The sequence below is a fragment of the Lipotes vexillifer genome, unplaced genomic scaffold (genome assembly GCF_000442215.2).
Source record: "Lipotes vexillifer unplaced genomic scaffold, Lipotes_vexillifer_v1.1 scaffold1191, whole genome shotgun sequence".
Classification (NCBI taxonomy): Eukaryota; Metazoa; Chordata; class Mammalia; order Artiodactyla; family Lipotidae; genus Lipotes; species Lipotes vexillifer.
In genome coordinates, this window is record NW_006799014.1 from 389,837 (window position 1) to 402,787 (window position 12,951).

Below are 12,951 nucleotides of genomic sequence, written 5' to 3' on the forward strand. Positions count from 1 at the left end.
TCTTTCCCTCTCTTTCTGTTTTATTTCTCTCTGTGTTTTCACTGGCCTTTTTCTCTGTAGTGTATAATATACTATTAATCCTATCCAGGGTAATTTTTATTTCATGTGTCATACTTTTTATCAGTAGAAGTTCAATTTGGGTATTTTTTATATCTTATCTCTACTTGCTCAATTTTTTAATCTCCTTGCCTACTAATTCTATACTATGTCATTTGTGGGTCTGTTTCTAGGGATTGATTTTTCTCATTATTGGTAATAATTTGCTGCTTTTATATGTTTGCTGCTTCTTTTATATGTTGGAAATGCTTATGCTATATAATATTAAGTGAAAAAAATTAAATAGAAAACTGTATTATGATATGATCCTCTTTTTATTTTTAATAATGTTTATTCATCAAACATGTCATGATCTTTACCATCTCAAGACCTTATTCATATTTCTCCCTCTGCCTGCAGTGCTTACAATGACTAAGACTTTCTGGTCCTTAAGTCTCAGCATAGGTCTCAGCTTTTCAGAGGGACTTTCCTGACTGCTCTTCTCCATATAACATTCTACCTCCTCACAATCCTTCTCGGAAAGCCTCTATCTCTGTTGCATAGCCAATGCCCTTCATAGCACTTATCACAACTATCTACCGAATTTTTGCTATTCTCCTCCCAACATAGAGAAGAAGCTCCAAGAAAGCAGTGATTGTGTCTGTCTTACTTTCTGCTCCTTAGTGCCTAACAGTGCCTGGTGCTCAATAAGTATTGAGTGTATGAGTCAGGAAATATTTTTCCAAAGTATTGTTGTCTCTGAATGGCAGGATAATATATGCTTTTTGTTTTTCTCTCTTAAACTTTTCTTGCTCTTACAAAGTTTCTATAATGAATATTTATCTCTTTTACAATGAGAAAAATGCAGAGTACTCTATATTAAAATAATTCTTGAGTACCCGCTACATTGATGGAATGGTGAGACTTGGGTGTGTGAATGACTACAAGACAGGAGAAGCACCTAAAGGCAGCAGCCATACATTCTATTAATATACAGTATCTATAAGCAGAAAAGATATGTACACATGAAATTTAGAATTAATATACAAGTTAGTTAATAAAATTTTATTTGAATAGTGCTTTGTAACTTAATAAAATGACTTATATTCTCTTAGGTAATCTTCATAACTATCATAAGATGTATTATTTTCTTATTATTTCCATCTTCTAGAACACTCTTGTACTTCTAGTTGTTGGCAGAGTAAGGCATAAGTATTATGGTTTGGTGTTAGCCACTCCCACCTCAGAGAATTTTGAATAATTAAGTTATGTCTCTGGTGTCCTCCCATCTTTCTTCTTCTTCTTCTTCTTTTTTGTTTTTTTGTTTGTTTGTTTGTTTTATTTGCTTCTTGGACTTCTACCCTTTGCCCTACTCTCCAAGAGCATCTTACCTTTGTGCTGCTCACTCCTTCCTTCCACCCACTGTACCCTCCTTTCTTGGGTCTGATCTCTTCCAAATGCCCCCCTGTTCAAAATCACCTCTTCCTTCTCTGTCTCCAATTCCCAAACTGAACTGCCAGTTCCTGCAAAAGGCAAATCCCAGGTAAGTGCTGGAGGTTCTCTGCCTGTCAGAGCTTGGCTGTGTATGTGGGTGGCAGTGGCTGAGTCAGCTCTGTCAGGCAGTAGAGCCAGGGCTGCATAGTCTCAAGCCCCTTAAAAGCAGATTGTGATGGTATAGATGGGTCTCAAGTCTAAGTGGTCAAAAGCAAGGAAAATACAGGCTTAAACCCAGACCAAGGCTTATATTAGCAACCAGCAGACAGAAGCCTGGGCAGATGAATGCAGAGCCATGTCTATGAATGTCCTAAAAGAGCAGAGGTCCTTTGGAAAATAATAGAAGCAGGAGTGGGACTGCAATCTAAATTAACGCCAGGTTAAAGTAGTCAATATCACTTCTTTTTCCACTAATGATAATATTTTGATAAAGGAAAGATTGAAGGGCAGGAGTGATAAGAAGACCGATATTATTATCTTAAATAAAATCTTAATAAACAAAACCTGATAATGATTAAATAATCTACAAACCATGATCAAGTAGCATTTATTCCTAAGCTCAGAGGTCTGTAACATAAAGAAAAGCATCATGTAATTTATCCTATTAACTAAAAATTTAGTAAAAATATTTAAATCGTCTATATAGATGCTAAAGAAAATCTTTTATTTAAAAAGCAGCAAATTTTCTCTTCATCAGGGTAATTTTTGGTCTATTTAGAAAATGAACTTTATTTATTACAGAAAATTGTCTGTTTTAGAATAGGATATTAGAAGGCAGCTGAAAACTTGATGGCTTATAACTGTTTCTAATTTCTCCCTATGTAGAAAATAGCTCAGCAGTGAAGGGATAAACTGGCATACCCGCTCCCCTAGACCTGGGGGGTGGGGGATCAGTGTTGGAAATTACTATGGTAGTTTGAATTCATGCCTGTTTTGTTCACTTCTTTTCTCTTTTACAACTTGCAGGGTTCAGTATTATTACAGCTGCGGTAGAGAGTCTGTAATCTGGGAGATCCCTTCTCCTGCATTGTTTTGCCAACCTTCCAAAAGGATCCAGAAGCTGGCACAGCCCAACAGATTCAAGAAAGGGTATCTAATAAATAGGTAGAGTACCTTGAGAATCTCCATAAATTCTCATCTAATTTGGTGAATGTCACAATATTGTTGTTCTAATTTTAGTGTATGCAATTTCATAAAATAGAAGTCCACTTATGTTTCAAAGCATCAGGGTGAAAAATCAAATATTTGCAGCAATTGTGGGTAATCAGAAGGTCATCATCAGTAATTACATTTGACTCAAATTGTAGTGAAGCTAAAATTCACACTGAACTTACCATTGTCAGCCAATTAAAAAATATGCAAATGAAACATTACAGGTTTTTTCAATTCATGTTCTCTTACGCCTCTGTGACTGCAAATGCTCTTCCTTCTGCTTTAAATTCTGAAATTCTCCTTGTCTTTAAAAGACAGATTAGGAAATTCCCTGGTGGTCCACTGGTTAGGACTTCATGCTCTCACTGCTGAGGGCCTGGGTTCAATCCCTGCTGGGGGAACTAAAATGCCATAAGCCACGCAGCATGGCCAAAGAAAAAAAGAGCTGAGGTGTTACTTTCCACATGGGAGTTAAGATTGTAATAAGGTTATTGGAAGAAATGTTAGGTTGCATTAGTGGAATATGTACAGTGTACATGTTCCACCAAGTGGGGAGTGTGATAGTACTACTGTACACTACTTTAATCAGAACACATTAGATATATGTGTCCACTTACGGATGTTATACCTGAAGAAACTGATAATGAATTTGAGACTCTTCAGAGGTGATGAATGAGATGTTGATTCTTCTGGAAGCTATGTTATATGAACAATAGTTAAGAGAAATAACATGTTTAGCTTAGAGAAGACACCTAAGTAGCAGTGATAGCTATGTTTCAAGGGTCAGCATCTGAAAGAGGAAAGGGAAGTCAAAGTAAAATTACTTAGAACTGGAAGTAGAACAAGGAATTTACAGAGCAGCTGTTGTCAGCTAAGTGTAGAAAAATCTTTCTGGTAGCTATGCAGTAATGGAGGCGTTTATTTGGAAAGGTCAACTGCCAACTCCACCCAAATCCCTGAAAATGTTCAAGCACAAACTGGAATGATGACTATACATGGATTTTAGAAAAGATTCCTGTATTCAGGCATAGGTTGAACTGGACAAACTTGAGTCTTTTTCTATCATAGAATCCAGCAAAAATGGCCCAATTCCTCCACAAAATTTGCTTATTTGTCAGTTTATTAAAGAAAATCTGTTAATTTAGTTAAAATATGCATGTAAATCTGGTAAAGATCTGTATCTACAAACTAGAAGAATAGTTTAGTTATCTGTTACCAATTTTTGAGACACCTGAGGTTGACATTTCATATAAGTGAAACCCCCTTGAGTGCTAAAACTTTCTGTATCTTTAGAAGTTTGTTTCCCTGCTTTCTTAAGGAGATTCTTTTTTTTTAATAAATTACTTTTTTTAATATAATAGTGTTTATTTATTTTTACTTATTGACAGTTTGCTTTATTTATTTATTTATGACTGTGCTGGGTCTTTGTTTCCGTGCGAGGGCTTTCTCTAGTTGTGGCAAGCGGGGGCCACTCTTCATAGTGGTGCGTGGGCCTCTCACTATCGCAGCCTCTCTTGTTGCGGAGCACAGGCTCCAGATGCACAGGCTCAGTAATTGTGGCTCACGGGCCCAGTTGCTCCGTGGCATGTGGGATCTTCCCAGACCAGGGCTTGAACCCATGTCCCCTGCATTGGCAGGCAGATTCTCAACCACTGTGCCACCAGGGAAGCCCAGGAGATTCTTTTGATACTGAACATACATGTAACCTTTTTCCATTGGCTTGAGATATTTATTATGAACAGCAACTATCACATAATAACTTAATTTGGTAAACCTCTCAGAAAGTGTTTAAGTATGAAGCACATTGCTTAGGCTAAATGGTCTGACCTCTTTAGATTATGATATTCACTTTTCATAGTTTTCCTGTCATTTCTCTTTTATTTGGGAGAATAGTCTGTAAGTAGTCTCTTTTCTGATCTTTTGTGCTCTGGAAACAGATAACCAAACTTGTTCAGAATTGTATGAGGGGGAAAATGCAAGTGCTTAATGAAGACACACAGGGTTGTCCAATAAATGTACTACATGAGCCTGGACTTTGTGACATATATTTTAGCTGATTCACTAGAGGGGCTCAACAGTAGATTTGAGCAGTCAGAAGAAAGAATCAGCAAACTTAAAGATAGGTCAGTGAAGATGATCAAGTCTGAGGAACAGAAAGAAAAAAGAAAAAAATAAAATAAACAAAGCCTCAAAGCCCTGTAAGACAGCATCAAGGGTATTAACATATTGATAATGGGAATTTCATAAAGAGAGTAGAGAGATAAAGGGGCAGAAGGAATATTTAAAGAAACAATGGCCAAAAGCTTCCCAGCTTAGATGAAAAACAACCTTCACATCCAGGTAACTCAACAAACTCCAAGTGTGATATACTCAGAAAGCTCTACAACCTGACGCATCATAATCAAACTGTCCACCATCAAAGACAAAGAGAGAATCTTGAAAGCAGCAAGAGAAGTGACTCATCATATGCAAAGGATCTGCAATAAGATTAACAGGTGATCTCTCATCAGAAACCATAGAGGCCAGAAGGCAGTGGCATGACATATTTAAAGCACTGAAAGAAAAATACTGTCAGCCAAGAATACTCTAGCTAACAAAATTATCCTTCAAAAATAAAAGAAATTAAGACATTTCCAGTTAAACAAAAACTGAGAAAATTCATCACCAGCAGACCTGCTTTACAGTAAATACTAAAGGGAGTCCTTTAGGCTAAAATGAAAGGACACTAGACAATAACTTGAATCCACATGAAGAAATAAAATTGAGTTAACTACATAGGTAAATATAAAAGATAGTATACATGTATTTTTCTGTTTGTAACCCTTTTATTCTCCTATGTAATTTAAAAGACAACTGCATAGGATTTCCCTGGCGGTCCAGTGGTTAAAACTCCATGCTCCCAATGCAGGGGGCGTAGGTTCAATCCCTGATCAGGGAATGAATATCCCACATGCCACGTGGCATGGGCAAAAAAAAAAAAAAAGACAACTGCATAAAGCAAATTATAAATCTGTGTTGATGGACATACAATGTATTAAAAAACAGCCCAAAGAGGGGAGGGAATGGAGTGATACTAATCTGAATTAGATTGTTATAAGTTAAGATATACAGGGCAACAACTAAGAAAATAATTTTTAAAATATAGTAAAAGAAATAACAAGGAATTTAAAGGGTACACTAGAAAATATCTAACATGGAAGAAGGGAGGAATGGAGGAATACAGGAATAAAAAGATGTAACATGTGAAAAACAAAAGCAAAATGGCAAGCATAAATGCCATGTTATGAGTAATTGCATTAAATGCAAATGAACTGAACAGTCCAATCAAAAGGCAGGGATTGACAGAATGGATTAAAAGAATGTACTCAGTAATATGCTGTCTATAAGACACATACTTTAGATTCAAAGAAATATATAAGCTGAAAGGAAAAGGACGAAAAAAGATATACTATGAAAACTAACTAAAGTGAGTGGATATACTCATATTGGACGATTAGACTTTAAGACAAAGAAGGACATTTTATAGTAATGAAATGGTCAATCCATTAGAGAACTATAACAGTTATAAACATATATATACCTAACAACAAGAACCCAAAATAGATGAAGCAAAACCTGGTAGAATTGAAAAGAGAAATAGAAAATTCAACAAGTTGAGTTTTTCAATACTCTACTTTCAGTAATAGAAAGAATAACAAGCAGAAGATCAACAAGGAAATAGAAGGCTTGAACAATACTATAAACCAAAAATATCTAATTGACATTTATAGGACACTATACCCAACAATAGCAGAACACACATTCTTCTCAAGTGCACATGGAATATTCTCTAGGATAGATCATATATTAGGTCATAAAACAAATGTCAATAAATTTATAAGAATTGAATTCATACAAAATCTGTTCTCTGACCACAATGATGAAATTAGGAACCAATAGCAGAAGAAAAAATTTAAATATGTGTAATTAAATACACTCCTAAACAAACAATGGGTCAAAGAATAACTCACTTTGATATTAATAAAATGAAAACACAGTATACCAAAACTTATGAGATACAGCTAAGGTGTGATTAGTGGGAAATTTTAGCTGTAGATGCCTACATAAAAAATAAAAAAGATTGCAAATTGTAACCTAATCTTCCATCTTAAGAGATTACAAGTGGAAAAGCAAACTAATTCAAACAAGCAGAAAACAGGAAATTATAAAGATTAATGTGGAAATGAATAGAAACCAGAAAGACAGAGAAAATCAACAAAACTGAAAGTTGGCTCTTTGAAAAGATCAACAAAGCAAACCTTTGGCTAGACTTATCAAGACAAAAAGACAGGAGGCTCAAATTACTAAAATCATGAAAGAAAGAAGGGACCTTTCTAAGGAATCATTTGCAAAAGAAGGGTTGCAAATTGATCTTATTTAGAGAAAAAAGGATTATAAGGGATTACTATGAGCAATTGTAAGGCCAACAGATTAGATAACATAAACGAAATGGACAAATTCCTAGAAATACAAACCACTGAAACTGACTGAATAATAGAAAATCTCAACAGACCCATAACAAATAAAGAGATTTAATTAATACTTTTTAAAAACTTCCTATGAACAGCTCAGGAACAGATGCCTTCATTGATGAATTCAATGATATGCTTAGAGAAGACCTAGACCAATCCTGCAGATTCTTCCAAAAGGTAGGTCACTTCCCAACTCATTCCATGAGGTCCATGTTACCCTGATACCAAACCAAAAAACCTTTTTAATGACAAGAGAAGAAAATGACAGATAATATCTCTTATGAATATATGTGTAACAGTTCATACCAAAATACTACCAGACCAAGTCCAAATATACATGCAACAATCCACACCAAAATACTACCAAAGCATATCAAACAATATTTAAAAATAATTATGCACCATGACCAAGTTGGATTTATTCTAGGAATACAAGAATATGTTGAGTTCAACATACTAAAATCAATGTAATACACCAAGTTAATAGAATAAAAAAAACCAAAATTACATGATTACCTGAATAGACTCAGAAAAAGCACTTAATAAAATTTAACACATATCATATTCAACGAACGAGGTATAGAAGTGAACTTCCTCAGCTTGATAAAGGGCATCTACAAAGAGCCCACAGCTAACATCATAATTAGTGGCGAAAGACTAAAACCTTTCACCCTAAGATCAGGAATAAGACAAGAACATCAGCTCTCACCACTTCTGTTCAACATCATACTAGAGGTTTGAGTCAGGGCAGTTAGGCAAGAGAAAGAAATAAAGCTATTCAGGTTGTAAAGCAAGAAGTATTGATAACTCTCTACTCATAGATGACATGATCTTATATATAGAAAATCTCAGGGAATCCACATGAAAACGATTAGAGCTAATAAATTAGTTCAGGAAGGCACAGAATCCAAGATCAATATACAAAAATCAATTGTATATCTATCCACTATCAATGAACAATCTGAAAATGAAATTAAGAAACAATTCCATTTACAGCAATGTCAAAAAGCACAAAACAATACGTGCAATGGAATATTAGCCTTAAAAAGGAAGAAAATTCTGACAAATGCTGCAACATGGATGAACCTTGAGGACATTACGCTAAATGAAATAAGCCAGTCACAAGAAACCAAATACTGTATGACTCCACTTATACACAGTACCAACTGTAGTCAAATTCATACACAGAAAGTAAGATGGTGGTTGTCAGGGGCTAGGGGGGTGGGGAGGATGAGGAGTTGTTTAATGGGTATAGAGATTTGCATGACGAAAATTGTTCTGGAGGTTGGTTGCACAACAATGTGTATACATTTAATGCTACTGTACTATACACTGAAAAGTGGTGGAGATGGTAAATTTTATGTTATATGTATTTTAATATAATTAAAAATAAAAGAACAAAATACTGAGGAATAAACTTAACAAAAGAAGTGCAATGTATGTACACAGAAAACTACAAACATTGTTGAAATAAATTGAAGATTTAAATACATAGACATTCTCTGTTCATGGATTAGAAGTCTTAATTTTGTTATGATGACACTTCTCACCAAATTGATCTACAGATTTAGTACAATCCCTATTAAAAGTCCAGCTCTCCTTTTTGGGTAGAAATTGACAAGGTGATTCTAAAATTCATATAGAAATGCAAGAGACCTAGAATAGCAAGAACAATCTTGAAAAAGAATAACAAAGTTGGAAGACTTACAGCTTCTGATTTGAAAACTTACTAAAAAGCTACAGTAATCAAAACAGTGTGTTACTGGCATAAGAATAGACATATAGATCAATGGAATAGAATTGAGAGTCCAGAAATAAGCCCTTATGGTATATGTCAGTTGATTTTTGACAAGGATGCCAAGACAGTTTAATTGAGGAAGAATAGTCTTTTAAACAAATGGTGCTAGGATAACTGGATATCCACATGCAAAAGAATGAAGTTGAACCCCTACTTCACACCATACACAAAAGTTAATTCAAAATGGATCACAGACCTAAATATGAGAGCTAAAATTATAAAACTCATAGAAGAAAACATAGGCATATATCTCTGTGACCTAAGCAGTGGTTTCTTTGATATGACACCCAAAACACATGTGACAAAAATACAATAAATTGGACTTCATTAAAAGTAAAAACTTTTGTGCATCAAAGGACACTCTCAAGGGAATTAAAAGGCAGCTCATAAATTGGGAGAAAATATTTGCAGATCATATATCTGATAAGAGACTAGTATTCAGAATATGTACAAAGAATTCTTAATACTGTTCAAAAAAGACAACCCAATTTTAAAAATAAGCAAAGGACATGAATAGACATTTCTCCCCCAAAAATATACAAGGAACAAGAAGCACATGAGAAGATGCTAAATATCATTAGTCATCTTGGAATTGCAGGTTAAAACCCTGAGATTCTACTTCACATCTCTAGAATGGCAATAATAATAATTAATAAAGAGAAAATTACTTGGAGAGGATGTGGAGAAATTGAAACCCTCATACATTGCTGGTGGGAATGTAAACTGGTGAAGCTTATGTGGAAAATAGTTTTCCAGGTCCTCAAAATGTTAAACATAGAATTATCATAAGATCAGCAACTCCACTCCTAGGCATGTACCCAAGACAGTTGAAAACATATGTTCAATATACTAATGATGAAAAAATCTGAAAGTGAAATCAAGAAAACACTCCCATTTACCATTGCAACAAAAAGAAAACATATGTTCACACGAAAGCTTGTACATGAATATTCACAGCATCATTCCAAAATAGCCAAAAAGTGGAAGCAACTCAAATGTTCATCAATGGATGCATGGATAAACAAAATGTGACAAATCCATATAATGGGATATTATTCAACCATAAAAGGAAAGACATACTCATACATGATTCTTGAAAATATGCCAAGTGAAGGAAGCTAGACACAAAACGTGACATATTTGTATGATTCCATGTATTTGAAATTTCCAGAATAGGCAAATCCATAGAGACAGAAAGTAGATTACTAGTTCCTAGAGGTGGGGAGGGGCTGGGGAGGGGGTAATGGGGTGGGATTTTAATAGGTATGGGATTTCTCTTTAGGGTGTTGAAAACATTCTGAATTTAGGTAGTGGTGATGGTTGCACAATTTTGTGAATATTCTAGAAAGCATAGAATTGTACACTTTAAAAGGGTAACTTCTATGGTATGTTAACTATATATCAATTTTTAAAACTAACAGACTACCCCTAGAGGGTAATCATATTTATTTGAGAAAAACTTTTTCCATATTAGGTTTGTAGGTTTGTTGGTTGATAGGTTTCTGTTCTGGGAAAGGAGTATGTGGGGAAACCACCTATGATAATCAGCCAGGTTGCTGGGAGTTAATGTCCAGCACTATCTCAAACTGCACTGCAGAGGAGACTGGCCATCACAGAGGGTTCTTGGTAGTGACTGGAATTTTTATCTCAGGGTTTTAATAGAAGGTTTTGGTAGGAAGTGAAGTGTTTTTTAAACTGCAAGTCTCAACCCATCAGTGGATCATGAAATCAATTCCAGTTGTTGTTGTTTTTATGAAATCAAATGAAATTTTAAAAATCAGAATGCATTGCCTAGGGAAAGCATCGTTTCATGATCATTTTGTTTCAGATACACAGATTTACATATATTGTATTACAATATAAAATGTACTTCTTACTGTGGATCATAGTAAAACAACTTTGAGAAACACCAATCTAGTAGAAAGAACACTAATGATTATGGGAAAAGATGTTCCTAAGATAGAAACAATAAATATAATTGATTGGAGGTTGATTATAGCAATGAAGAATGCAGTTATTGTTCCTCCAATGATTATAATATTTCATGTTCCATTTGCATATAGGCCCTTCAGTGATTACTTAAGAGATTCTCTTCGAATCTCTGATCCTTCTCCCCGGATATTACAACTCTCAATGGCCAAAGTCACAAATCCAAACTATGTTCCTCCAAAAAGCGTAAGTGGGTCCATGTGAAAGAAACAGTTCCTGATGCACTTTGTAACATGTAGCATGTTTGTAACTGTAATGTGCTCCCCTCTTATTTCTAAGTGTGTATTTTCCTTTTCTTCATGTTTATTTTCCCCTCTTATCAAATGAATTTTTCTGACTATCTGCCCTGTGCCTAATGTATCAGTTAGGATTTGATGAGAGAAGCAGAACCACAATGCGTATTATAGAATTAACCTTAAGCAATTGTGGGAGCTGATGAGAAGTCTATGGAAGACTGTTACAGCAGCTGGAACTTGGGTCTGGTCATAGATCTAGAAGAAATGAGAGAGACTAGGGGTAGTTCAGCAGTCCCTTAGAAGATATTTACTTCAGGAGAGGCAATTACAGGAGAGTCTTGCCTCTTCAGACAAGGGAGGAAGGGCTGATTCTGTTGGTAAGGCAGGCTCAGGTATGTTCAGGGGTTCAAAGTCCCCCCTTCATTGGAATGTGCCCTTATGTTCCTGTTCCAATTTTTAAGGTCCAATTCCTTCTGAATCATTGCCCTAACTTTAATATAGGAGACCATATAAGTTTGGGAATTCAATTTGCGCTGTAATTCACCCACTCACAGAATTAGATTTTGAGCTTGGTTTTGAGAATTTTCAGTCCTTTGACCATTAAAGATAAGGGTTTCTTTCGGGTAAGTCACAAAAACTTTCTGGTCCCTTAACTGTGCCTTAAGGTGGGAATTTAAAGGTCTGAGCTGGTAATTTCTTTCCTCAAGTTCTCCAGCGCACTTAGAAGCAATGAGCCAACCTCACTATACCTCTTTATTTCACTAAAATGATCTCTGTCAGCAGCTGCTTGGTTACCAAATCTTGCTTTCTGTTTCGTCAGTGCATGCCACAGACTACCAGTGTCTTTTTTTTTTTTTTTAAACCACTGGCAATAGGATCATTAATAGCTTTAAATCTAATCTGCTCAGAAAACAAATTCCAGATGGTCTAGAACCAGTACAGGCATACCTCAGAGATATTTTGGGTTCAGTTCTAGACCACCCCAATAAAGCAAATATTGCAATAAAGCAAGTCACACAAACTTTTTGCTTTCCCAGTGCATATAAAAGTTATGTTTACACTACTGTAGTCTATTAAATGTGCAATAGCATTCTGTCTAAAAAAACAATGTACACACCTTAGTTAAAAAATACTGCTAAAAAATCTTAACCATCATCTGAGCCTTCAGTGAGTTGTAATCTTTTTGCAATAGTAATGTCAAAGATCACTGATCACATATCAGCATAATATAATAAAAATGTAAAAGTGTGAAATATTGTGAGAATATTTCTGACACAGAGATACAAAGTGAGCAAATGCTGTTGGGGAAATGGTGCCGATAGACTTGCTTGATGCAGGGTTGCCACAAAACTTCAATTTGTGAAAAACGCAGTATCTGCAAAGTACAATAAAACACAGTATGCCTGAACAAAGAACCCATCCTTAAAGTTCTGATCTGGTTATCTGTTGCTTTATACCAAAGCACCCCCCAAACTTAGTGATGTTAAACAACAGCCAGCGGGGAGGAGTCAAGATGGCGGTCTGGGAAGCTGCGGAGTTAGCTCTCCCCACAACTAGGGCACCTGCTGGCTGCTGGTGGGGGACTCTAACCGCCAAGGAGACGGGAGGAATCCCAGAGTGAACCAGTAGGATGTAGGGGGACTGAGGGAGGAGAAGTGGAGGCCAGACAGGATCGGCGCCCCTGAGGCCGGGGAGGTCAGGAGAGGCAGGCGGGAGGGACTCTCCGGGAAGAGCG

The 12,951-nt window shown here is 35.7% G+C and overlaps 1 protein-coding gene across 1 annotated transcript in view; it reads left to right on the forward strand.

Moving 5' to 3' along the window:
* Nucleotides 1-12,951, forward strand: part of SPMAP2L (sperm microtubule associated protein 2 like) — a 64,482-nt gene that overhangs the window by 31,903 nt on the left and 19,628 nt on the right. The window contains exons 5-6 of the mRNA XM_007471279.1: nucleotides 2,497-2,634; nucleotides 11,055-11,166. Coding sequence (XP_007471341.1) covers nucleotides 2,497-2,634; nucleotides 11,055-11,166 — 250 coding nt within the window. The remainder of the gene's footprint in view (nucleotides 1-2,496; nucleotides 2,635-11,054; nucleotides 11,167-12,951) is intronic.